This window comes from Bos taurus, chromosome 11 (assembly GCF_002263795.3).
Source record: "Bos taurus isolate L1 Dominette 01449 registration number 42190680 breed Hereford chromosome 11, ARS-UCD2.0, whole genome shotgun sequence".
NCBI classification, from domain to species: Eukaryota; Metazoa; Chordata; class Mammalia; order Artiodactyla; family Bovidae; genus Bos; species Bos taurus.
The window spans coordinates 99,557,119-99,583,766 of NC_037338.1; the positions used below are offsets into that span (position 1 = coordinate 99,557,119).

At 53.6% G+C, this 26,648-nt stretch overlaps 2 protein-coding genes across 5 annotated transcripts in view; one reads left to right on the forward strand and one right to left on the reverse strand.

Moving 5' to 3' along the window:
* Positions 1 to 767: 767 nt before the first annotated feature.
* Positions 768 to 15,388, reverse strand: CRAT (carnitine O-acetyltransferase). 3 transcript variants are annotated; one of them, XM_024998524.2, is made up of 15 exons: positions 15,252 to 15,388; positions 13,403 to 13,543; positions 12,467 to 12,730; positions 9,924 to 10,042; positions 8,780 to 8,833; positions 8,059 to 8,224; positions 7,547 to 7,721; positions 6,949 to 7,127; positions 6,303 to 6,403; positions 5,844 to 5,963; positions 5,573 to 5,695; positions 5,349 to 5,484; positions 4,708 to 4,770; positions 3,826 to 3,963; positions 768 to 3,326 (listed from the first exon to the last, which is right to left on the reverse strand). In XM_024998524.2, exons 2-15 carry the CDS (start codon positions 13,427 to 13,429, stop codon positions 3,111 to 3,113), a joined length of 1,881 nt encoding a protein of 626 aa, XP_024854292.1. In that variant the 5' UTR covers positions 13,430 to 13,543; positions 15,252 to 15,388; the 3' UTR covers positions 768 to 3,110.
* The window catches only part of PTPA (protein phosphatase 2 phosphatase activator), a 32,950-nt gene continuing 21,027 nt past the window's right edge, over positions 14,726 to 26,648 (forward strand). Inside the window, exons 1-2 of one of the 2 annotated variants that reach the window (XM_024998570.1) lie at positions 14,726 to 14,878; positions 23,741 to 23,838. In XM_024998570.1, the coding sequence (XP_024854338.1) occupies positions 14,746 to 14,878; positions 23,741 to 23,838 (231 nt within the window). In that variant the 5' untranslated portion in view covers positions 14,726 to 14,745. Of the gene's footprint in view, positions 14,879 to 16,015; positions 16,214 to 23,740; positions 23,839 to 26,648 lie in introns of those variants that run through there. The other variant, NM_001046173.1, reaches the window with a different exon arrangement.

Sequence of the window (26,648 nt, forward strand, 5' to 3'; positions counted from 1 at the left end):
CAGCAAGAGAAACAGCAGCAGGGCTGTCTGATGAGCCCTGGGTTCCCCCCAAGTCCCAGGTAAACATTGCTTTCACCCCAGCTGGCACTTGTCCGCACACTGTACTGCTTGGGCTCTCAGAACTGCCCAGCACCCCACTGCATACTTCACCTAACTCCACATTTTCCCATTCAGCTGGTCACCGGGCCTCGCTCACTCCACTTCATAAGCATTTAAAGAAAAAATTTGGATTCTTTTTATTAAGTCTGTTAAGTTTATTTTTTGTTTCTTTTTAAATATTTGGCTGCATTGGGTATTAGCTGACACACTGGGGATCTTCGCTGTGGCATGTGGAATCTTGGTTGTTAACATGTGGGATCCAGTTCCTCAACCAGGTATTGAACCTGGGCCCCCTGCACTGGGAGCAGGGAGGCCTAGCCACTGGACCACCTGGGAAGTCCTTGTGAGCATCTTTGAAATAGCCATTTTCTCCACCTCCCAGGCCAGTGTGGGTCCTGGCCCATGAGCCCCTGCTGCTGCTGCTAAATTGCTTCAGTTGTGTCCAACTCTGTGCGACCCCACAGAGAGCAGCCCACCAGGCTCCCCCGTCCCTGGGATTCTCCAGGCAAGAGCACTGGAGACAGCAAAGCCTCCTGGCAGGCTCCCTCATCTCCACTCCAGGGCTGTCCTTGATTCCAGCCACTGCACTTCCCCAATGGAGAGAGCCCAAATCAAGTTCATGCCAACCCAGAGAGACAAACTTCCAGAGGATCTAGGCAAAAGCCAAGTATTCTTTATGATTTTATTAATTATATATATATTACATTCTCAAATTTCAAATGATGTATTACACAAAATATATAAACTTATGACAGTTCTTTTTCATTCATTTTGGAAAAAAAAAAAAGTTCATCATCTGCATCAGTGGCATCAGGGCAGGGTCTGGCTGTTTCTGGGCAGCCTCAGTCTGCTGACCTAATTCTCCTGGGTCCACCAGACAAGCGATTTGGGATACGGCAGGACTTTCTGTATTTCATGCATGGTGCTGTACTTGGAAATTTTACTCCAAACACTGGCACAGCATTCAGCTGGCTGGATTTCAAAAGTTGATCCTGTAGGAGTATGTGATCTCCCCAACACTTAGCTCTCCTCGTGTGTCCAGAGACCTGTGTCATAGGTCACACCCCCAGGGATAATGACTACATCTTCATGGTTCTTTGACTCCCCCCTCCCCTGGAAGTTCCACCAGAGTACTGATTAGGGCTGTTTAGGTAAATGTGTCTTCCTCAAGCAGTACTTTGCTGCTCTACAGAACTGAGTGAGGCTCCACGTTATGAAACCTGTAACAACCCAAATGCAAAGGGATGACCTCACTTCTGAAGGACAACATTTTGGGGGAAAATCCTGCCTTGTAGTCAGCCCCAAGCAGTTCTTAAAACCTGAGTTTCTGGAGTCGTGGACGTGTGTCCCTGCCGTGTCCTTGGCCTGCATCACTACCTCCCCTCCCTGACTGCCCCCAGCTGGGCTGGGGCAGCTACCCCCCTAGTGAGGCTCACACAGCAAGCACTCAGCTCCTGCTGTGGGCCCTGCTTCCTGAGATCCAGCCTGGGGACACCGGGGGCCAGCCGCTCCCCAGCTGCAGAGCAAGGCCTCTGTGCTGTCATGATGGGATTCTCTTCAGGTCCTGCTCAAGGTCCCTGAAGGGGACCCACAAATCCCTTCCCCACTGAGATCCCACCCTGCTGGCCAGGCTGGGAGTGGCCAGGCCCCGGCGACACCCACTCCCCATGGGGTCGGGGCTCCACTCCTTGCTCTCTGGGGCTTTGGGCATGTGGCATGTGCTCCCTGAGTCTGCTCCATCCTCTGAAACACGGAGACAACCTCCCTCAGTGAACGTCGCAGGTTAGCCAGGCCATGAAGCACCTCACCCCCGGGCTGCGTAGTCCCCTCCCACCCTTAGCATCTTCCTTTGGGCCAGGGTCTTCCCTAGGGCCAGAGTCCCTCCACTCTCCATAAGCTGCCCAACTGACTGTGGCAGGACACGGGGACTGTGCCGGGTGACTGGGGTTGGGGACACATACAAGGCTCTGACTGGGTGGCCCCAGGCAGTGGCAAGGGCTGGGATCAGACAGCCGCTCAGCCACCACTCCTGATGGGCTCGGTGCTGGGCAGCAGATGAAGCCTTGGGCCCAGACCACAGACCCCAAGCCCCGGCCCACAGGCCCCTGCAGAGCTGTCCCTACCTGAAGCCCAAGTCACAGGTAGGAGGGCTGTATCTGAAGCATGCAGGTCTGGGTCTGCTGCTGTGCTGGCCCAGAGCCCTGAGGTCTGAGCCAGCCCTGGGCTTCCTGACCCACACCTGAGAGCTCGGTTCCTCTGGGGGCATGCCCCTGGGCCCACTGGTTGCCTGGACACCAGCTTCCAGAGGCAGGGAAAGCCAGGGGAGGGCAGGGCCAGGCACCTGCCCTGCCCTGCCTGCCTCCTCAGCTGAAACAACTCTTTACCAACACATTTCCCCTTTATTAACTGTCTCATAAGTTGCTATACAACCAGGACATGGGTTCAGGAATCAAGCTGTGTGAAAGCAAGCGAGCTGAGGCCCACTGAGCCACATCCTCAGAAGAGCAGGCAGATGGCGCCACGATGCAGAATGGGCTTCCCCGCCACCAGCTCACCTCGCCCCCTGACCCCTCAGCTGTGGGGAGGCCTGGAGACCGCAGCTCCAGGTAATTCCATCTCTAGGTCCTTGGGAGTCAAGGGATCGGGCTACAGACCTCAGCCTGGCCATGCAGGCAACAGAAACTGGGCAGAGCTGAGCTAGTGAGGACGGGCCTCTCCAGTCCCCACCCTTATGGGGGCTGAGCTCAGCTAGTTCCTTTCCCAGGAGGAGGCCACTGTGAGTGAGACACTGGATGCCTGGGCCAACCTCCTGTTCAGTTTCTGGACTCAGCCTGGGTGCTGGAGAAGACCCACGAAAGGCACTCGGCTTGGGTCTGCAGACCCTGCTGAGGGTGGCCGTCCCTGACTGAGATCTGTGGGGCCCAGGGGAAGAGGGAGCAAAGGAGTGGAGCCCAGTGGGTGGCGCAGCCCAAGGTGGTGTGGCTGTGGCACCGGCAGGCCAAGCAGCGGGCTCAGAGCTTGGCCCGGGGGTGGCTCTGGAGCAGAGCCCGCATGTCCAGGAGTGCCTTCTCTAGATAGTGCGCCAGGTGGACCGCGTTGGTCTCGGCACAGCTGTTGTAGGCTGACACGGAGAAGTTGATGTGTGTCTCCATGGGGTTATAGCAGACGCCATAGCCGTCTGGCACCACGGGCCCAAAGAACATGACACAGTCTGTCTTGGCGGGGACCTGAGGATGGCACAGGACCAAGGCTCTCATCCCAGCCCCATGGTGGCACCAGCCTGCCTTCCACGTGGGCTCCCACCGTGCTCTGCCTGAGATGCCCTCTCCTTGTCTTCAGCGGATAGCTGACTCCCCTCGAGTCCTTGGGGGTGCAGTTCTGGTATCACCTCTCTACAGATTTCCCTGACATTCCTGTGGGGCTGTCACTGTCCTGCCTAGACTGTGAGTCCCTGGGGGCAGTATCCCAGTGCCCAGCACAGGCTGGCCTGGATCAGATGTTCTTTAGCATCTGATCAGTGAGTGAATGAAGCCAAGGAAGAGGAGGGGTCTCGACTCATTTTCAGCCTGCCAGAGGTGAAGCCAAGACCCCGATCCCAGAATTCAGCTACTTCAAGAATGGCCCATGTGAGTTACATCACCTCCAAGAGACTGTGTTTCGGACCTCAGTGCAGCCTCTCTGGCTTCTGTTTTATCCCACCCCAGGGCAGTTAAGGCAGCGGCTCACCTGGCTGGTGGAGAGGTTGAAGTGCATGGCAATGGCGTAGGAGGTGTCCATGAAGATGTCGGGCATACTCACTAGGTCTTCGATGGCCTGCAGCTTCAGGCCCAGCAGGTGCCGGTCAAAGGCCTCCCCACGGATGGCCTGAGGGAGGGGAGCTGTCAGGAGCAGGGTCTGTAGGCCCACAAGTTGCCACCCTCCCTAGGAGCCTCTGGTGGCAATGGCTCTTCCACTCACTGGCCCTCAGACCTGCGAGAGCAGAGCAGCCGGGCAGGAAAGCCCTCACTTCACAGATGGGGAAACTGAGGCCTAGGGACTCCCCTGCCTCCAGGGAGGCTGGACTAAGAGCACAGGCCTCCAGCTGGGTGGCCCGGCCCCATCCTGGCTATGGGACCTCGGCAGGTCACTGACATCTTGGAGCCTCAGTGTCTTCATCTGTGAGATAGGGACAATCACTGAACTCCCTCTGTGGGGTGGCACTGATCGAAGTAGCTGCCTGAGCATAACATGGGCAAAACCTGGTGTGTGCAGGCACTCAGGGTCAGGCTGGGAACTGGACTTCCACCCCTGGACTGCAGCCGCAGCTGTCAGCAGGCAGGCACCCTGCGGTCTGCTAGACTGTGCACACCCTCAGCATCCCAGGCTCCGGCGCAGCAGGGAGAGCGCCTGACACAACATCCAGAGGCCAACCTGGGCCCAGGGCAGTTGCTGGGCCTCGCCTTGGTTTCTCCCACTGTAGAATGGGGATGTTCAGCTTTGCTCCAAGTGCCCCAGTGCTTTGGGCAGGGGTGCCTGACGCTAAGGGGAGCAGTTATTTGTTGCAGGGATGGACAGGCCGGGGGGTCACGCCCAGGGCCAAGGGAGCAGGGATGGGGGATGCTGGCTCACCCGGTCGGTGTAGGCTCGGTGGGCCTGCACGGCCTTCCGCAGCAGCTCCACCTTCTCATGTTCCTAGGTGAGGGGGAGAGGGCGCTGACGCTTCCTGTCCCTGCTCCCCCCTCAGGGGCCCACTGCCCACTCCAGGTTCTGTTCTCCCTGAGAGCACAGACTGGCCAGTCCCCAGCCAAGGCCTGACACAGGGCAAGTGCTCACTGCTGGTGGCTGACCCTTGAACAACTCGGTTTAAACTCGGTGCTGCTGCTGCTAAGTCGCTTCAGTCGAGTCCGACTCCGTGCGACCCCATATGTGGACTTTTGTTAAAAAACACAACAGTGTAACACAGCCCATGGAGGGCTGGACCTGCAGACGCACAACCACAGACACAGAGAGCGACTATAAAGGGACACGGGGAGTTTCAACTGTGTGGTGCTCCGAACCCCCAAGTTGCTCAAGGATCCACTGGAGTTTCCTTTTCTCTTTGGCAGCCAGAAAGCTCCGCACCAATAAATTTATAGCTCCATCTTCCATGAGATGCCCAGGGTCCACCACAGGACTGGAACATAGTAGGTGCTCAACGTACATTGACAGAAGGAGAAGGAACAGAGAAAGGCTCGAACCCAGCTCTCCCACCCTTGCCCCCGACCTCTCACCGTCACATTGGGATCATCCATGGCCTTGACGAAGGTCAGTGAGTCCATGGAGGCTGAGCGGATGGTGTCAGTCCGGCCCAGGTGGAACATGCGCAGAGAGGCGCTTTCGTAGGTGGCACAAGCCTGCCCGTAGATCCTGGGTGGGAAAGGCGCTGAGCTCACCCCTGGCAGGTCCCTCCACTTGCCCCCAGGCTTCCTCCTCCTTCCCGGGGGGAGGGGTGTACCTGTAGTAGGCCAGCTGCAGTGCCATCTGGATGAAGGCATCTGGGCTCAGCTTCTCCGATTTGGGGAAGTCCTTTCCAAAGTGGTGGAACACCATTACCGTGATGTCCAGGTCCTGGATCATGCTGGGGGTGGGGTGGAGGTGGGAGGTGAGGAACAGTACCCAGCAGCCTCTGCCAACCCCACAGAGGGGCCGAGGGCAGTCTCCGAACCAGCGGGCATCAGACGGAGCTGGCTCTTGTTCCGGCTGGAGAAGCCTCTCCCAGCACTCACATGCTGAGGTTCTGCTTGGCCTTCTCAATGTCACTCTTGATCTCAGGCGTGATGTTGAACCGCAGCTTCTTGGGCATGGGCAGGGGAACCATGGGAGACCGCACGAGTTCTGGCCTCTTCCTGCACAGGATGTGAGGGTCTCAGGCTCCTATCAGGAGCCTCCAGAGCCTGGGTCTATCCCCGGGATTACAATGGGGAGGAGGGGGCCAGTCCAGGGAGACTCTTGGAGGAGAAAGGACTTGTCCACGGTCATCGAGCTGAGAAATGGCAGAGCCAGAATGCAAACCCAGCTCTGATGGACTCTGAAACCCACGCCCCCTTCTGGCTTCCTCTGAAGTAGCACAGATTCCCAGCACAAGGGAGAAGGCCATTCCTCCTCTGAGAGCTCGTCTGTCACCTCTGTGTCACCTGTCATCAGGAGCTGGAGAACTGGCTGGAGAGTGGGAGACCCACACTCACGTGAACTCGATGACGTGGTCCAAGAGGGAGACGATGGGGGGTCCCTCGGCTGCCGCATGCTCGTAGATGAGCCCACAGGCGCCATCTTCGGCCACGATGAACTGCAGGGAAGATGGGGTCCTTGACAGCTCCAGGCCCCGGCAGTCATTCTCCTGCAGGATTCCCTCGGGTGGGGGGTGCTCTGAACCATCTCAAGCACTCTGGCTGATTTATTACTCTTATTCATATCAGCTAACACTCACCGGGGACTTCGGGACACCTGTCCCAGGTCACGCTAAGCACATCCTGTGCTCAGAGACCTTTCTGGGTCCTTGCACCTACCGTTTCCAGGAGTCCTACCACTACCCCATTTCACAACAGGGAAAGTCATGACCAAGACTGTGCCGCTCAGCCTGGCCCCACATTCCAGGCTCTCCCTGATCACGGATGGATGTGTTGGAGGTGACAGGGGTTACCGGGCCAGGCTTGGGAAAGACAGGTTGACTGCTGCTAATTACAGCCGCGTCCACCTGCTGGTTTCCCCTGGCTTTACAAGCTGGGAAGCCAGGGACGCCGGAGTCCAGGGGAGGGACAGGAAGTCCTGAGGTGGCAGTGGGCTGAGCCTGGGTATGGGTTGGTGGGAGTTCTGGTCCTGCCAGTTCCTCACCTGCAGTGTCTTGTCGAACCAGCGGTTGCCGCTGTTGAGCTTGCTGCCGCCCCCGTGCAGCATCTGGCCCGCCACTTGGCTGCGGTACGTGTCTTCTGAGACCCGAGGCATGGGTGCGTCCAGGCACACAGTGAAAATGCTCCTCTGGATGGAGTGCACTGACTCCCGGTTCACCTTGTCTGTGGGGATGTGTGTGTGTGGGGTGGGGGGGGGGTGAGGGTTAGGCCTGGGGAGGTCTCCAGAGTTTCCTTTAACAGGGCCCTGTAGCCCCAGATCACCCCATGAGGAACTGCTGACCCCCTTCAGAAAACAGGAAACAGAAGCCCAGGTCACAGAGAGAGCCGTTAAGACAGCTGGGGATCCAACATGGGACTGGATTCTGGGGACGATGCCCTTGCCCAACATGGGATTCGGAGGGGATGTGAAGGTGGGCTCCTCAGTCAGAGAACACATTCTCACTGCAACTTGCTACTGAACAGAAAGAAGAAACTAACTGAACCCAACTGAGGTTTCCCCTTATGTGCAATGGGGCCAAGAACACCCGCTCTTAGTCGAGGGGATTCAGTGTGACGGGGCTGCTGGGGCCTGGTGTGGGTACCTTTGATGAGGGTGCTGTAGGCCTTGGCCCAGGAGTTACGGTGGTTGGAGGTGAGGATGCCCACGGGCTCCTTGTTGGTTTGCAGTGACGAGTTCCAGACCTTCTCCAGCTGCATGAAGATCTGATCTGAGGTCAGGGGTGTCCCATCGCTGTGGTACACATCCAACTCAAAAAACTGTCCGGGCACAGGCAGGTGGAGAGCAGGGGTTTTGTGGGGGCCTCAGACAGGCAGCGGTCACCTCCCAGCCCAGCTGGGAGGGGACGGTGTCAGGCTGAGGGCAAGGAAGGGGAGGAGATCCCTGCGCTGCTCTCCCTGGGCTGACCAGGCCCTAGCTCTTCCGGGCCTCCCCCCGGGTCGGGGCCTCTCTGGATACCCAGTGGAGAGAAGAGGCCCAGGGCCTGCCTGTTCCAAGGACATGTGGGCAAGTGTGTTGGGGAAGCTGACTCTGAGCCCTGCCCCTCTCCTTTCTGCAACCGTGTGGGGGCTGAACAGCTGCAGGGGGATCACCCACTTGGTAGTTGTGCACCACGGTGATGTGCATAGGCGGCTTCTTGGTCCTGCTGAACTTGGTGACCAAATCCTGCTTGGGGCCTGGCACACGGCAGGACGACAGGATCTGATAGTACTGGTTCATGCACAGTGGCTTGCCCCCCAGGTACTCCACGGGCAGGGTCTCGCTGCAGGGGCAGAGGGACAGGAAGGTAGGTGGGATCCATAGGGAGCTGCTGGGTCTGGCTGCAGGCTGGGTTGGGCAGTGGGGCTCAGACAAGCAGTGCTGGGCCCCTTGGTGCCCACCCCCCACTTAGTGTGGGAAGAGGGGAAAGGGGGGTGGTTGTTGGAGGACGACTGGATCAGGAGGCCTGTGGGCCACCCTGCTTGTGAGTCACCCTGGAAATTCCCTTCTCTTTCTGGGCTTCACTTTGCCACAAGGAAGATGAAGCAGTGAGTCATCCCCTGGGGTCCCCTCTTCAGCTGGGATGTCAATTCCAGGGATCTCTTGGGAGAAGGCCCCCTGGAGGAGGTCACGGCAGCTGGAGCTGAGGACCCAGGTGTCCCGATCACCATGCTCTGCCTCCCCAATCAGCAAAGAGGCTAGGTCAGCAGGAAGTGAAAGCCACTGAGCTCTGGGCCTGCTCAGAAGTCAGGCAGGAGGTGGGGCTGGGCTGCTGGAGTGGCTGTAGTAATTAGGCAGTCCAGGTGGGAGGTGACAGGGTGGGGATAGGGCCACTCACTTGTCAATCATGGCCTTGAAATCCAACACGCCCTCGATTAATTTGGCAGCGAACCTGGAGGGACAAAGTAAAGATCCAAAGGCTGTGTGGACAGCCAGAAGGAGGGTGCTTCATTCCTCTCACTGCCTAGAGAGCCTGAAGGAGTTCAAGTGTAGAACCTGTACTTCTGTCTCACTCTGCATAATCTCTGGGGAAAGGGATTAGGGTGATGTGTTGGCCGAGCAACTGGCAGGACTTTGGTGCTACTAAGTAGCATGACTATGGCTCGATTACGAGTCTTGTCCTCTGACTCCATCCTCAGAGGGTCAGAGGACCTGATTCGCAGCCTGGAGCCTGGAAGGCCTTCACCTTGTTCTGAAGCATCATTTAGGGAGGGACCTAGGACTGTGGGGGAGGGCGAAGGGTGATTGGGGGGACAGTGGCTTGAGGTGTCCCCTCTCTTAGATCTCTTCCTGTTTCTGGGTCTGTGTGTCCCCCAGGCCATCTCAGTCAACCTGCTCCTTCAAACCGTCTGGGCCACATCAACCATGTCTGACGCATGGGGGTGCTCCTGGCCCCCAACATGGGGACCGCTGGCTAGAGTTTCTGGGCTTGAACCCCTGGTCCTTCCTGGGGTGCCCTGGTCCCTTTAAGAGAAGCAGGTATGGCCCTGAGAGACTGACTAGTCCTTGGGCAGGAGATCTTGTCACTGGTATTTTTATCCCTGGTAGAACCGGAATAGAGCCCAAGGCAAAATGACAAGGCCGAATGTGGAAAACGGGACTGTGTACAAAGGTCACCCTTGTGGCCAGCTGAGGAAAGTAGGAAGGAGGGGGTGAAGTGCCAGAACTGGGGTGAGTGGTAGCCTCAGGTTTAGGGGAAGGGAGGAGTCCTAGTCTGCAGTTTGGTGATTAACAAGAGTCAGGAAGATTCTGCTTCATGTCCAGGTCAGTCAATCCTGAAAGGTGATCTTGGGCAGGTCCCTTCACTGCTCCCAGCCTCAGTTTCCCTACCTATAAAACAGGGATGCTGCTGCCTACTTCCTAAAACTATTTGTGGGGATGAAAGATAATGAACAGGGCTGGGGCCCCTCTGTTCTCCTGGGGGAAGTGGACATCAGGGCCCTGGGAAGGTCCAGAGCTCCGCCCCCACCTTGGCGACTCACCGGAGCTGGCCCTGCCGATCCACAAAGTCCTGCTTTGGCAGCATCACACCAGGGCTGGAGTAGATGACCAGGGGCTGGCGGTACTGGAGGTAGGCTGTTTTGAGCCACCAGTCGGACAGCTGGGGAAGGACCAGAGCCCGTGAGGAGGGATGGATGGAGACCTGGCTGCCCCTTCGCTGCCAAGGCCAACAGAGCTGGCTGGGTGCCCTCTGCCCTCTCTGGTGAGCACAGATTCTCAAACTGAATGCTCAGATCCAGAACCCCCCAGTCCTGTAAACCCAGCAGCAATCCATCCTCGTCCCTCTAATGGAGCCAGTCAGCATTAGCAAGGGGAATCGGGCAACACTGACAAGGAAAAAAAAGACTGGCAGGAGACCTGGGGTTGGGGGAAGAACAGAGGGAGAAATAGCAGTCATTTTTCCCTTCTCTCACATATTTCAGGTCAATGATTTTCATACTTTTAGAAAATAAAAATGTACGTCTGATAGAAAGGAAACAAGAGAGAAAGTTATATGAAAACAAAGTCTGATGAGTAAGTTTCTGCCCGTCTCAGGTGGGCACACTCTAGGGAAGCAGGAGCCCTCGGAAACCCTGACCCTCTGTGCCCTCAGCTTTGCTGCTGTCAGGCTAGGGAATGGACAGCCACCTGGATCTCAAGGTCAGGGCAATCTGGGACACAGCCCCGGACATCTCAGAGCGTCTGTAAAGACTGATCGCTACAAGATGTAGGTGACTCTCTACTAGGCTGGCCACTCTCTGCCCAGGGTGGAGTATTTCCATGGATATGCAGCTAAAGGCTCCTGTCTTGGGACCTGCAGGTGACCATCACCCTTGAACCTTATGTGCTGGCAGCAATACTGCCCCCACTACACATTCCCCCCAGGACAAGCCTCTGGGGCAGGTCTCTCAATCCCTGGAGACTCAGCCCCCACTGTGCTTCCTCATCCATCTTAAATGCAGTAGGACGTGCCTCTTACCACATGGACTCCCCTTGGGAAACTGTTGGCCATGGGCCCCTGGCAAGGGGTGAACAAGGGCAATGTGCCCCGGTCACACAGCAGACCCATAAGCAACTGCTGTCTGCTGATCTGTGACCTGGAGACATGGTCCCCGATCAGCCAGGCCCTCCTGTCTAGCTTGGAGCCTCCTTGAGCGCTGATGTGTGGTTCTTTGATTCATCTCCCTGGGCCTCAGTTTCCTCATCCGTAGATGGGAAGGGGCAGACAGGATCTCCCTCCCCTCGGGGACAGCCAGGTTGGGCTGCCCTTCAGCCAGGTGCCCCCACAGCCCTGGAGATCTCAGAGCCTCTGACCAGAGCTCTGGAATCCAGGGGAGCCCCTGCAGATGGGGGCATTCCCTCAGTGAAAATCTGCTGAGCAGGGGCAGAACCCTCAAGGACCCATGAGTGGAGGTGGGGGGTGCTCCCACTCTTTTAGCCAGAACATGAAGTCTGAAGTAACAGTTCTGGATAAACAAAGTTGGAAAACTGCCAGATCCCAGATGCAGTAAGATCCTGACCTGGTAAGGTTCGTCTGTGCTGGTGGCTGGCTGACATCTCCCACCTCTTCTCTGTGCAGCCCCTGCCCTTCCACCTGCTCCCTCACAGCGCCTGTCATTTACAGGGCCACACCCATCTCTGGTTCTCCATTCATCCCTCTCTCAACGACCCTCCTTCCCTCCCCACATACAGTTGCTTTAGGCCTGGACTGTCCATCCCCCGGCCCCATCAGCAAGTGCCACTGACGCCAAAACATATCCTGGACCGAATGACTTCCTGTCCTCTCCCTGCCAGCCTGCCCACAGGCTCCTATTTCCACCTGCGCTTCCCTCCCACCAGCACATTAGTTCTAAGTTCATGCTGGGTACAAAATGAACACAGAAAAGTGCCCGGGGCACCAGCGCAGACACATCCGGACACAATGAACACATCTTTGTGAAAGACTGAGACACAGAACCAGGACAGACAGTCACTGTCAATACGATCACCCCGTAGCCCCTCCCACTGAGCCCCAGTCCACGGGCTTCCTGGACACCCCCTGCCCCTGCACCCCACTCCAGCCTCTGTCCCTGAGCCCGCCAGCTGTCTCCACCTGTGCCTGTGCTGCCCGCTCTGTCTGACTCAAACCCAGCACCGCCTCTGCCCTGTCCTCCCTGCCCCTCTGGAGCGGAGAAGCTATTCTCCACCCTCACACCTGCTTTTTCCTTTCCACTTGAGAGAACTGTATTGCCTGATATGACCTGGTCCCCTCATGTGTGTCCTCTCCCTGCTCTACTTGAATGTTAATTCCACCAGGCTGTTGACAATGTCCTTCTTGCTCACCCAGCACCCTGATTGGTGCTGGGCACAGAGTAAGTGCTCAGGAAACTCCGTGGTGCAAATGGATGCACCAGCACAGCCTGTGTTGGAAAATTGGGGGTATGCAGCCAGCAACAGGCCACAGGAGGGGCGCTCTCAACAACCCAGGCCTCCCGAGAGTGGCCCTGTTCCCCTCACCCTCTACATGAGCCAGAGAGACTGGTGTGCCCCCTGCCTCCTCACTCACCCAGTTCTCCATCTTCCTGGCCCTGCGCTCCAGCCCCTTCTGCAGGCGCTCCCCAACGCCGCCTGCTGTCTGGAACTCTTCCACCAGCTGCTTGGTTTGGGCCCATTCCTCCTCGCTCACGATGGGCTGCAGTGCCTTGAGATAATGGTCCAGGGTCTGCTGGAGCGGGGGCACGGGCAGCCGGGGGAGCGAGTCCTGGTGTGCCTTAAAGCGACTAGAAACCTTCATCAAAGAGGAGGGCTTGAGGAGGCCCAGGGGCTTCACCTGCAGGCAGCAGAACATCCTGCTCATTCTCTCACCAGCTCTGGGAGACCCTGGCACTCCTAAAGCTGAAGTCCTGGGCACTTATGTGCCCATTCCTGGTGTCAGAGACAGCCTCTTGGGTGGGGCCTGCCCTGGTTTCCCAGCCCTCAGCTGTAGGTGTCTCCACCTCTTAGGGGCCTGGAGATGCAGGTAGGGATGGGGAGGGGCCACTGATCTTGGCAGGGCTCACAGGAACCAAGTCAGGATGGATGGCACCTGCCAGGGGCGGCAGAGATCAGAGGGGCCTCTCACCTGCTGGATGCATAGGGCCCCGCCTTTCTCACCCTGGGACGATGAGCTAGCCAGTTGGTGAGGTGATGGCTCCCTCCCGGAGGTCCCCACCTCCTTTTCTCCCACCCGTACCAGGTTGAGAAATAGGAGGGAAGAAGAGAAAATCAGATAGAGCTAGACGATGACAGTACCTTTGGGCTTTTTCCTGTCTATGGGTTGGGGAGAGGGGTGGCATGGGGACAGTACTGTGCCAAGAGAGAGCTGAGTAGCCTGGCAGGAAGGTGACAGTTGGCAGAGAGGGAGAGTCTAGAGGCTCTGGTGGCACAGAGAGAGAGAGAGACAAGAAGGTCCAAGGCTGCTGGCAGCAGTGGGCAGGCAAGCGGCAGAGGCTCCATTTCATACCTTCTCTTTCTGCTGCCCGTTCTCCATGGCAGGACTGAGGTTCTGAGCCCTGTCTGTCTGCCTCTTGGGCTGGATCTCTAAGCCTAACTGTGCTACCAAGTGAGTGAGCAGAACCTAGCAAGAGGCAGCCACTTGCCTGGGCTGGAAAGAGAAGACAAGAGCCAAGATTCAGGGGGAGGCAGACGAGGTAGTGGCTGCAGTGGCTGTGGTGGCATCTGGGCTTGTGGTTGCTGCGGGAGCAGCTGCTCCATCCTCCCCAGGTTCCAGAAGTGGAGGAATGGGGAGCAGATGAGAGGGATAACGCTGTGCACTGGAGGAGAAGGAAACCTGGAAAACTTTTCCCTTTCTTCCCTGGATGGGTCCAGTGCCAGGGAGTCAGGCCAAGAGGTATTAAAACTCCACCTGCTGGAATGTGCATCGGTCTGTGTGATGAAGGAATACTTGGCTGAAGGACAGAAACTGCTTGACCACCAAGGTTATACTGTAACCTTGAATATGGTCCTGAAAACTGGGGATGGAGCCACTGAGGAGCAGACCCCCGAAAGGGGCAGCCAGTGGGTATTTCTCTCCAGGACATCTGATCCCTTCTGGGCCACCCTTCCCCTAAAGTCTAGTTCTCTTGAGTCTAGTTCATTTAGCTGGGGGTTACTAGTAGAGACCTTTGGGCATTAAAAATAAACCAAAGAATGCTGGCTTGGGGATTGGGCTAGATTTGAGTCACCTGACCAGGGAAGGTGGGCCAAGTCTCTTTTTGCCTCAGTTTTCCTGGCAGTGATCGCATGGGGTCGCTAAGAGTAGGGCACGACTGAGCGACTTCACTTTCACTTTTCACTTTCATGCATTGGAGAAGGAAATGGCAACCCACTCCAGTGTTCTTGCCTGGAGAATCCCAGGGACAGAGAAGCCTGACGGGCTGCCGTCTATGGGGTCGCACAGACTGAAGCGACTTAGCAGCAGCAGCAGCAGAGGCCATCTGTGGGATAGGAACACCTTGCTGGTTCAAGCCAGCAAGGAGGAGGTGGAACTCTGGGGCCCTGGAATATCTGGAAAAACCTCTGCGAGAGTAGATTGGTACCTCAGCCCTCGCAGTGTCTAAATATCCTTGGCATAAACACAGGGAGATACAGAGGTACGCTAGGAGTAGAGAGGAGAGGGATCTAGAGTAGAGAGCAGTGCCCCCTGCTCCAAGCTGCCCTGGGGAAGACTGGGGGTGGTGGGGGCGGGGGGGTGGGGGTTTGTAGATGCTAATCAAGTTGCGGGGAGGGGCTAGTAGAAGTGGGTGGCGTGGGGCTTCCGCCTGCTGTCTTCCGCAATTCGGAGGACTTTCTGAGCAGCCCAGCTTGATGCCTTCACTGGAGTGGCTCTGGCCACACACAGTTCCCCAGGGACCATTTGATCAACCCAGGGAGGGTGACCAACTGGATGGGGTTGGAGAAGTGGCCGGGGAAGAAATGGCTCAGGCTGAGCCGTGGCCAGGTGTGTGAGTCAGAGAATAACCATGGGGAGACATTCTTGGTCTCTCCGCTCCTTGGCTCTGGGTCTAAGGGTGGAGGTGCTGCCCGAAGCCAGGGTCCTCACTGTCTTTTCCGGGTCGCTAGAATTTAGTGCCACAAAAAGCCTCTTGACCTTGAGCCTCAGTCTCCCCCTCTGCCAAACGGGGTTAGTCCATCTGCTGACCCCACCCCAGCAGCTCCTAGCTGGGTTGGACAGCGGCCGCCGGGCCCCAGCGCCTCGACGGCCGGTTTTCCCACTCGGGCGTAGCTACGCTGCTGGCCCCGTCCGCCGCCCGCCCGCCCGTCCGCCCGCCCCGCTACAGGGCCCGCTAGGCCGGCTACCCGGCCACACTCACCACGGTCCTGGCAGCGAATGCCAACATCTCTGTGGCCCGCCCGCGGACTCAGTCCGCTCCGTCCCACGCGCTGGGCAAAGTCCGCGCCGCCGCCGACGCCGCCGGTGGGTCCCTGCTAGAGCCTCCGGGCCAAGGTCGCCGAGTCACGGCCGGTAGCCGGTAGAGGCGGCCCCGCGCCCACCCACCGGGCCGGGCGGGCGGGCGGCCCGGGAGAGGCGGACTCGTGGGGCGGGGCCTCGGGCCGGCTGCTGCCCCGGAGGCTAAACCGCGAGCGCGGGGCGGGGCCGGAGTGGGACCGGGGCGTAATGAGCAGTTGGGGAACCCTACGAGGCGGTGGAACCCGGGAAGAGGAGCAAGGCGGAGACCGTCGTCCGGTTCGCCCTCTCCCACCTCCATTAAGGCGTCCACAAACTGTAGGAGGCAGTGGTGTGCACCCCCTCAGTCCTTTTGGTGGCGCTGCCCTCAGAGTGGTAGGAAAACACAACCATGTTGACAGAGGCAGGTCGTCTAATAGTTCTCGGGGTCGGGTCAGAGCCCGATTCGAAGATGACAGGTGGGGACCGCCCCGCAAAAGCATGGCTGCCGCGCTCCCAGCGCCCTCCTGGCAGGCGGTTGGCCGGTCGGGCGGCGAGCCGTCCGTTGGTGCGCATGCTCGCCGGCGCCCCGCACCAACATGGCTGCCGCCCCCCGCTGGTTGCGGCCGTCCCGCGCCGGCCGTTGCTGGGCATGCTCCCAGAGTGCCCCGCACCAACATGGCGGACGTCTTCACTGGGGTGACTTTAATTCTCGGTTTTCGGTTATAGCCTGCCGGGGCTCGTTTCTCTTCAGCCATCCCTGAGCGCGTGGTGAGGCCGGGGCAAGGCGGGGTGGTGCAGGGGTGAAAAGGGAGAGGGTACGGCAGGCATCCCGGCCGGCTCCCGGCGAGAGGAAGATGGCTGAGGGCGAGCGGCAGACGCCGTCAGGTAGGGCGGTGGGGCCGGTGTGGAGTCGGGGCTCGGGGGCGGTGCTAGGCGTGGGGGCGGGGAAGGGGTGTGGTGTGTGGGGGGCGCCTCAGCGGGGGGAAGCGGGGTTAGGGAGCTGGAGGACCTCGAGGGGCAAACGCTCTTGGGCCCCCGAGAAGGAGCAACAGTTGAGCGGGCCCCCGAGTGAGAAGCTGGGGGGTCGGGAGGGAGGGCAGGATCCCGGGGCTGAAAAAGGGGTGAGTGGGGCGTGACACCGGGACTCGGGGCGCCTGAGCGGTCCTAGGGTTCGGGTGGGCAGAGCTCCGCGGCCAGAAGGGGAGGCCTTTTCCACGTCTGGGCTGTTCGGGCTCAAGTCAGCTCTTGAACTAGTGGGGAAGCACCCCCACCCCCACCCCACGGATGACCCTGCCTTGGGGGTGGGGGCTCGTGCTCCGTGGGGCTTGCCTCGACCCCCTTTGCCAGCCTCCCTCCGCTCCCTGACCTCCCGTTATCACCTCCCTTCTCTTCCCCTCGGAAAAAGGGACTCGAGTTTCAGTGGCTGAGAAGTTATCGAGACAAACTGCCCCTCGGTCGTCTAAACCACTAATTTAAAAAGGCTGATTGTGCAAGGAGACGAGTCACTTTTCTGGCATCATCTTCTATAACTTTTATTTACAGGCTGTGGTTTCTTTTTAGTTAATCTTGAATAACTGGCATGGAGGTGATTGGGCAAGGATCCTCTTAAGAGAGACCGGTTACCTAGGGGAATAGAGGGTGTTTGCTGACCACTCCCCCTGCCCCTCCCTTGAGCTAAGGAGATCTGAAGATAGATGACTTTTACAATTCGGTCAGAGGTGTAAATAGGTTGACCAAACAGCTATTTCAAAACAGCTAGTGTTTTGAAACCATTCTGTATTCCTTCTGCCCTGGCTTGCCTTTTATAATCTCTGGGAAGGTTTCAGGAGGGAGAAATTTTGAAGATCAAAGAGGTATACCCTCGCACCCCCCACCCCTCACCCTCCACACACACACACACACACACACAAATTAAAGAACATTGCCAGGGCTTCCCTGGTGGCTCAGATGGTAAAAGAGTCTGCCTGCAGTGCGGGAGACTTGGGTTTGATCCCTGGGTCAGGAAGTTCTCCTGGAGAAGGAAGTGGCAGCCCACTCCAGTACTCTTGCCTGGAAAATCCCATGGACAGAGGAGCCTGGCAGGCTACAGTCCATGGGGTTGCAAAAGATTTGGACAAAGAGTTGGGTATGGTCTGTCAAGGCAACTGAAACCAGACATTTATTTTACTTGGTACAGAACTTCTGTGCATATGCCCTTAGGAGTTCTGGTAATGACATCAAAGTATATAAGGCAATCAGAATTATCAGTGAGATAATTATTAGTGAGATAATAGTGTGTCCCTGAAGATGCGTGGGGTGAGAACCTAGGCACTGAGACAGAGGTGGCCTCAGGGAATTCTCTATGTCTGAGAAGATTCAGGTTCCCAGGAGGTGGTCCTTCTTTGAAGTTTGAAACTCAGGATGTTTAGGAACAAGTAGTAGAAGAACTACTTAACTCAGTGTAGTGATAAAAACCTTGGATTTTGGAGTTACATAGACTTGGCTCTACCTGGCAAGCTTCGGCCTCTGTGAGCCTGTTTCCTTGTCTGTTCTTGGCAGGGTTGGTAGTATGTGTTCCCTAGATGATGCAGGCAAATCGTGGGACGTGGTGGCAGTCAGTAAAGGTGGTTTGAGTTGAACATATAGACAGGTTCCCAAATGGTAATATACTCTTTAGGGTTTTTAGGAACATCTCTAAAACCCTGGATATTTCTATCTTATACTGAGATAAGTTGGGGATCCAGCTTCTGCTATGTCACCTTTGTCAGAGAAGGAATAATCTGAGGCTAGAGAAATTGGATCTGACCTCATTGATCATAGTTTCAAGTCTGAAGGCTTGTTTTTTTTTTTTTTTTTAATTTGGAATTACACGTTCTGGTGATTGTGTATATATGTTTCATCAGTGATTTGATGCAAGGCTTCCAGGTAGCTTTTCCTCTGAGAACAGGACCCTGTGAAATAATGTCAGGAGGGTTCTTCCCTTGCAGAGAAGAACAGTTCTCTCAAATTTAGAAAAGGGCTCTGTTCCCAAGGATCATTTGCAAATAGATAATTTGAAATGTGGAATACATTTTCCCATAAAAACAATGTGGTTAGGTCACTGGCCTGACCTAAAAAGCTTTTAATTTAGTATCTTACTTGAAATAGCAATTTGCTAATAGTAGGGTCATCAATTTGAGGTTCTGGGAACAGGACTTGCAAAACAGGTGGGCTGAAGGAAAGTTTCTGGTCTCTTTTTTTTTGGCCCTGAGTTGAATTTGAATTAGGCAGAGCTTTGCCTTGCTCTCATCCCCCATTCTCGTTAGGTCTCCAGGCCTCCTGGGACATTTCCTTTCCTCAAGGCCACTCCAGGAAGGCTCTAGTCCCGCAGATGTCACATGTTCAAGAACCTACTTAGATCTTTGTTCCCTTTGTTCATGTAACTGGTGTAAGCTAGGTTTTAGGAGGATGGCATTGGGACAGATTGACATTACATTGTGAGTGACTGATAGTCTACTACTCTTCTTGGAAAGTTTTCATTTTCATTTGTTTATTAAAACTTTAATTTTTGAGAGTTTTCATTTTTATTTATTTACATTTTTATTTGGCTGCGTTGGGTCTTAGCTGTGCATGCAGGCTTAGAAGTTGTGGCTTACGGGCTTAATAGCCCTGGGACGTGAGATCTTAGTTCCTCACCAGGGATCAAACCTGCATCACCTGGGTTGGAAGGCAGATTCTTAACCACTGGATCACCAGGGAAGTTTTGAGAGTTTTCATTTTTAAAGGAAGGGTCTTACTAATCTGACACACCACCAATAGTAGATTCAGGCCCACAGCTCCCAACCTACAAAATAGGTGTATTTAAAATTCACAGGTTTTCAGATTTCAGAAGACAGTGTTCCATAATCAAACAGAAAGATTCATGCAGCAAAACATAAATTCCAGCTAAATGGGATACGCACATTACTCTGTTTTTCTTTCCCTAGCTTCTGAAAATATAGAAAATCCATTTAAAATAGTTTATCGTTACAAAAGTATTATAATGCTAGTTTTTAATAGTAATATATAGCTTAGAAAGTGGAAGTCCTTTATAAATCTTATCTCCTAGAGATGACAATTATTAACTTACATGTTTAACTCTTTAGATTTTTCTAAGGAATGAGCTAATAGGTATATGTATTGTTAATGTTAGTATGTAAATAGTTTTTTTTAACAACAGTAAGATTATATCGTATATAGTATGTTGTTGAAGTACAGTTGCTAAGTCCTGTCTGCCTCTTTGTGTCACCATGGACTGTAGCACACCAGGCTTCCCTGTCCTTCACTGTCTCCTGGAGTTTGCTCAGATTCGTGTCCGTTGAATTGGTGATACCACCCAGCCATCTCATCCTCTGTCACCCCCTTCTCCTGTCCTCAATCTTTTCCAGCATCAGGGTCTTTTCCAGTGAATCAGCTCTTCCCATTAGGTGACCAAAGTATTGGAGCTTCAGTTTCAGCATCAGTCCTTCCAATGAATATTCAGGATTGATTTCCTTTAGGATTGATGGTTTGATTTCCTTGTAGTCCAGGGGACTCTGAAGAGTCTTCGCTAGCACCACAATTCGAAAGCATCAGTTCTTTGGTGCTCAGCCTTCTTTGTGGTCCAGTGCTCACATGTGTAAGTGACTACTGGAAAAACCATAGCTTTGACTGTACAGACCCTTTGTCGGCAAAGTGATGTCTCTGCTTTTTAATATGCTGTCTAGGTTTGTCATAGCTTTGCTTCCAAGGAGCAAGTGTCTTAATTTCATGGCTGCAGTCACTATCTACAGTGATTTTGGAACCCAGGAAAATAAAATCTGTCACTATTTCCACTTTTTCTCCATCTATTTGCTATGAGATAATGAGACTGGATGCCATGATCTTAGTTTTTTGAATGTTGAGTTTTAAGCCAAGTTTTTCACTCCCCTCTTTTTTTATGCAGATGACACCACTCTAATAGCAGAAAGCGAAGAACTAAAGAGCTTCTTGATGAGGGTAAAAGAGGATTGATTTCAGGATTGATTTCCTTTAGGATTGATGGTTTGATTTTCACTCCCCTCTTTTTTGATTTCCCCCCTTTTTTGATTAAACCTGCATCACCTGGGTTGAAGCTCTTTAGTTCTTCACTTTCTGCCATTAGAGTGGTGTCATCTGTATATCTGAGGTTGTTGATATTTCTCCCAGCAATCTTGATTCCAGCTTGTGATTCTTCCAGCCCAGAATTTCTTTTTATGTACTCCTTTCCCAGTTTTGAACCAGTCTGTTGTTCCATGTTTGGTTGTAACTGTTGCTTCTTGACCTGCATACAGGTTTCTCAAGAGACAGGTAAGGTGGTCTGGTATTCCCATCTCCTTAAGAATTTTCCACAGTTTGTTGTGATCCACTCAAAGGCTTTAGTGTAGTCAATGAAGTAGAAGTAGATGTTTTTCTGGAATTCCTTTGCTTTTTCTGTGATCCAGTGGATATTGGCAATTTGGTTTCTGGTTTCTCTGCCTTTTCTAAATCCAGCTTGTACGTCTGGAAGTTCTTGTTTTACGTACTGTTGAAACTTAGCTTGAAAGATTTTAAGCATTACCTTGCTAGAATGTGAAATGAGCGCAGTTGTATAGTAGTTTGAACTTTCTTTTGCATTCCCTTTCTTTGGGATTGGAGTGAAAACTGACCTTTTCCAGTCCTGTGGCCACTGCTGAGTTTTCCAATTTTTCTGGCATACTGAGTGCAGTACTTTCACAGCATTATCTTTTAGGATTTGAAATAGCTCAGCTGGAATTTTGTCACCTCCACTAGCTTTGTTTGTAGTAATGCTTCCTAAGGCCAACTTAACTTCACACTCCGAATGTCTGGCTCTAGGTGAGTGACCACACCATCGTGATTATCTGCGTCATGAAGATCTTTTTTGTACAGTTCTTCTGTGTATTCTTGCCACTTCTTAATCTCTTCTGCTTCTGTTAGGTCCTTACTGTTTCTGTCCTTTGTTGTGCCCATCTTTGCATGAGATGCTTCCTTGGTACCCAGTTTTTTTTTGAAGAGATATGTAGTCTTTTCCATTCTATTGTTTTCCTCTATTTCTTTGCATTGTTACTTAAGGCTTTCTAATCTCTTCTTTCTATTCGCTTCCCTGGTGGCTCAGAGGTTAAAGCATCTGCCTCTAATGTGGGAGACCTGGGTTCGATCCCTGGGTCAGGAAGATCCCCTGGAGAAGGAAATGGCAACTCACTCCAGTTCTTGCCTGGAGAATCCCATGGACGGAGGAGCCTGGTGGGCTACAGTCCATGGGGTCACAAAGAGTCGACACGACTGAGCGACTTAACTTTCAACTTCAACTTTCTATTCTCTGAAACTCTGCATGCAGTTGAGTATATCTTTCCCTTTCTCCTTTGCCTTTTGTTTCTCTTCTCAGCTATTTGTAAGGAGCAGAACTCTCCATGGCTATCTTCACCCTGGCTCCCAGAGACCTTCCCACTAAAGTACCCTGTGTACTGCCCCTGAGGAGGGAGAGACAGCCAGCTCCCCTGTCACTTCTTTCCCTAGCTTCTAGACAGTTCTGGCTCCAAAAGCAAGAAGGGGCAAGAGCTCACAGCCCCACCCCAACCTATAAATCAGCATATCACATGGAGAGGAGGTTACCACATGGAAACCTAGGCCAAGGAGGTTGTTGTTTAGTTGCTAAGTCATGTCCGACTCTTTTGCAGCCCAGTAGACTGTAGCGTGCTAGGCTCCTCTGTCCATGGGATTTCCCAGGCAAGAATACTGGAGTGGGTTGCCATTTCCTACTCCAGGGGAATCTTCCTGACCCAGGGGTTGAACTTGTATCCTGTTTTGGCAGGCGGATTCTTTACCATCTGAGTCTGCAGGGAAGCCCCAGGCCAGAGAGGTGGCTGAGCCTAAAACACCAGGGAACTGGGGTCCCAGCCAGCTTTCTGCACTAAAATTTCTCTCCTCATTCAACCACTTTGCCTTCTTGCATTTCTTTTTCTTTGGGATGCATTTGGTCACCACCTCCTGTACAGTGTTACCAACCTTTGTCCATAGTTCCTCAGGCACTCTGTCTTCCAGATTAATCTGTTGAATCTATCCACTACCTCCACTGTGTAATCATAAGGGATTTGATTTAGGTCATACTTAAATGGTCTAGTGGTGTTCCCTGCTTTCTTCAATTTAAGTCTGAATTTTGCAATAAGGAGTTCATGATCTGAGTCACATTCAGCTCCAGGTCTTCTTTTTGCTGACTGTTTAGAGCTTCTCCATCTTTGGCTGCAAAGAATATAATCAGTCTGATTTCGGTGTTGACCATCTGGTGATGTCCATGTGTACAGTCATCTCTAGTGTTGTTGGAAGAGAGTTTGCTATGACTAGTGTGTTCTCTTGGCAAAACTCTGTTAGGCTTTGCTCTGCTTCCTTTTGCATTCCGAGGCCAAACTTGCCTATTACTCCAATTATCTCTTGACTTCCTGCTTTTGCATTCTAGTCCCCTGTGATGAAAAGGACATCTTTTTTTGGTGTTAGTTCTAGAAGGTTTTGTAGGTCTTCATAGAACTGTTCATCTTCTTTGGCATTTGGGGTTAGGGCATAGACTTGGATTACTGTGATGTTGAATGGTACAGTTTTATTTCTTCACATTAATATTTAGGCTGTTTTTCTCATGTCAGTAATTTAGATTTTATTCTTTTCAAAAAGCCAGGAAGATTTCCATCATGTGGGCATATCATTATTAACCTATCACCTTATTGATTGATAGTTGGGTTGTTTCTGGTTTTTTCGATGTAGTAAGCACTTTTATATATGTCTTTGTCTATTTCTTTGGGCACATCTGTAGAGTTGATTCCTACTGTTGGCTTAGTGGGTATAGTTTTACTTCAAGAGATAGCGCTGAGTTGCCCCCTCAGCAGAATCTACCATCTAAGGCTCTACCAGCAGTGCAGGAGCATTCCTCTCTCCCCATCCCCAATCAGTGCCAGATGTTTTTAATCTGCTGACCTGATTTAGAAAAGCAGTCTCATCTGATTTCCATTTCATTGATTATTCGGGATGTTGGTAACTTTAACATTTTGTTTATTGGCCATTTTTCTTCTTCTTCTTTGAGTTTCCTGTTTATGTCTAAAAGGTCAACTTGGCTTTACTTTTCTAACCTTTCTGCCTGGCTGGAGAGCAGGAGGAGAGAGCATGGCAGAGCCACTGGACATATCAGTTGTTGAGGGCACTGCCAGCACTGCCCAGCTTCTTGCAGACAGAGTAAGGAGAGACAGGAAGCCAGTGAGTTTGGCTTAACAAGCCAATACTTAATCCTGGGAGTACATGTCTGTTTATGCAAGGGCTTGGGTGTTGGTTTAAAAGTGTGTGCGTGCGTGTGCGTGCGTGTGTGTGTGTGTGTGTGTGTGTGTGTGTTGGGAGGGGAGGATTTTATCTGATTGCTTTCTCATTTTCTTTGTCAAGATTCTTCAGAGGATGCCCCTCCCACCACTCAGAACTTCATCATTCCAAAGAAAGAGATCCACACTGTTCCAGATATGGGCAAATGGAAGCGTTCTCAGGTACCAGTGGTGTCTGCACTGTGGATTCAGGCCTGGCATGAGAGACTTGGGCTTTTTCAAAGTGGTTTTCTAGGCTGGGGTGGGGCTGTGAGCTATTGCCCCTTCTCGCTTTTGGAGCCAGAACTGTCTAGAAGCTAGGGAAAGAAGTGACAGGGGAGCTGGCTGTCTCTCCCTGCTCAGGGGCAGTACACAGGGTACTTTAGTGGGAAGGTCTCTGGGAGCCAGGGTGAAGATAGCCATCAGAGTTCCGCTCCTGGCTCTTGTAAGCCCTTGCCCCTTGGATGTTACTGTACTGACTGCACATCTGTAATGGTAGAGTGGATCCCTTTGATGCTTGGTTGCAAGTAATAGCAGGTCTGGGAATCAGCATATCACATGGAGAGGAGGTTACCACATGGAAACCTAGGCCAAGGAGGTTGTTGTTGTTTAGTTGCTAAGTCATGTCTGACTCTCTTGCAGCCCTGTAGGTTCCTCTGTCCATGGGATTTCCCAGGCAAGAATACTGGAGTGGGTTGCCATTTCCTACTCCAGAGGAATCTTCCTGACCCAGGGGTTGAACTTGTATCCTGCTTTGGCAGACGGATTCTTTACCATCTGAGTCTGCAGGGAAGCCCCAGGCCAGAGAGGTGGCTGAGCCTAAAACACCAGGGAACTGGGGTCCCAGCCAGCTTTCTGCACTTCATCCCCAGGGTAGGCAGAAGATAACAGCTTGTACCTGCCAGGCTTCTGGTACAGGCTGTGGAGAAGACTGGGACTATGAAAAAGAAAGCCAATTTCAAGTTCTCAGGAATGGCCTTGGGTCCAGCTGCTTTCAGTTGCCTGTACTTGGTCTGGGCAGGTGGGGCGGGGAGTGTTGCTTGTGCAGAAGGGTGGCCGGGGGTCCTGGCGAGCTTGGCAGGTTCTCTGTGAGGAGTCTGCTGTGTTGACCTTGAGCCCAAGCCCTACTGCTGCCATGTCCTGGCCTCTCTGGGGCTGTGGCCACATAAGCCTGCCTGGCTCCTCTTTCACAAGCCTGCCCTTTGAATATCAGGGGATGGTTATCATGTCTTTTCTGAGTTGTCTGCTCCCCCAAGTCTTCACCAGGATAAACACCTTAGTCCCTTAGCTTTTCAAAGATGTGGCTCTAGGCCTTTCATCATCTTGTTTGCTGTCCCTCGGAGTTTACCAACCTCAGCACTGTTGACCATGATAGATAATCCTTTGTCACAGGGGCTGTCCTGTGCACTGTAGGGTGCTTCGTAACACCCCAGCCTCTCTCTGCTCCATGCCGGTAGCAGCCCTCCTGCTTACCACAGCCAAGAGCGTCTCCAAGCACGTGGGAAGTGTCCTGGGAGCCATCGTGTCCAGGTTGAGGCCCACCGTTCTCTTCCTGAACCTGCAGGGTTGTCTGAATCCAAACGTGGCTGTAGTTTCTTGCTTTCCCCTAGATGTTTTCCAAAAAAGACGGGGTATTTATAATGTGCCAGGTACTTTAGCTCATTTAATTATGACAGAAAACCTGGGAGGTGGACTCTGAGGTCATCTCCATTTTGAAAGTGAGAAAACTGAGGCCAGGAGGTGAAGATGTTTAGCCTGGTGGCACAGTCACTGGTTGAGGTGAGATTCCAGAGAGTCACCCCCATGACTTGGGGCCCCGTGGGCTGAGCTGCTGGGCTCCAGGCCACAGGTTGGCAGCCTAACCTGACCCTTCTGTTTTTGTAAGTAAAGTTTTATTGGAAAACAGCTCTGCTCATTTAATTTACATGTAGTTTGTGATTACTTTCATTCTGTAAGAGCAGAGTTGAGAATTTGTGAACTGGAACATGTGGCCCTTGGAGCCTAAAATATTGACTCTCTGGTGCTTTGCGAGTGGTTTGCCAGCCCTGCTCTAGGCACCCACACTTTTTGGGAAGTGTGTTTTGATTGATACCTGATGGAAGTCTTTTACTTGCTCTGAAGCTCATCGATCGAATGTGTGAAACTGCTGCGGCCAGACAAGGGGCTGTGTGTCGACCATAGCGCTTCACCTGGTGGCAGGCAGGGTGCAGTGGCCAGGAGCTTGGGTTTGGGGCCAGAGCTGGGGCTGGAACCTCAGGGCTGCCTTGTTCTCTTCTTGTGACTTAGGCACAGTGCCTAACTGGGCCAAGCCTCCGTTTCCTCTACTATAAAATGGGGTTCGTTGGGGGCTCAAATGATGGAAAGCCAGAAAAGCGTGTGGCCCAGTGCTCACGGGTGTGCAGTGAGCTTTACAGAGCCGTAGGCATGACAGTTACTGCTGATGGTTGGGAAGAGACTTCACACAGTCATGTTCACAAGTCTTAGTCTCCGAGAGTCCCGGAGCCATGTGGGAACAGTGACCGTGGCAGCGACATGCCCTCGTGCGGCTGCTTCTCCTTGCATCCTGGTGTGCTTCGCAGGAACGGTTGTGAGCGCTGGTGCAGTCAGGACAAGGACTCAGGCTTTCCCTGGGCTGGGGGTGTTGCTGTGGCTGATGTAGTGGGCCCGCCCTGTGACCTGCACTTCGACCTGCAGCCATTCCACAGGCCGCTGTAGGAATGTTCCCTTCCAGACCCTGAGCAGTCACCTCTCAGGGCTTACCTTGGCTTGCTGTGGCCACCCAAACATCGGGGTTTTTTTGGGGCGGGGGGCCATGCCATGCGAGATCTTAGTTCCCTGACCAGGGATCAAACCCATGCCCCCTGCAGGCATTGGGAGCATAGAGTCTAAACCACTAGGCTGCCAAGGAAGACCCCCCACTGGCATCTTTAAGGCTTGGATAAAGAAGAAGAAAGGAAGGGAGAGGCAAGAGGGATGAAGAAGAAATAAGACCA

Excerpts from the sequence above, each read along its gene's own strand:
- CRAT (XM_024998524.2), bottom strand. The coding sequence starts at position 13,429 with ATGGAGAACGGGCAGCAGAAAGAGAAG. Across the intron at positions 12,731-13,402 it reads ACGGGCAGCAGAAAGAGAAG|GTGAAGCCCCTGGGCCTCCT; the intron begins GTATGAAATGGA and ends TGCTGCCTGCAG. Across the intron at positions 10,043-12,466 it reads CCAGGAAGATGGAGAACTGG|CTGTCCGACTGGTGGCTCAA; the intron begins GTGAGTGAGGAG and ends GTCCTTCCCCAG.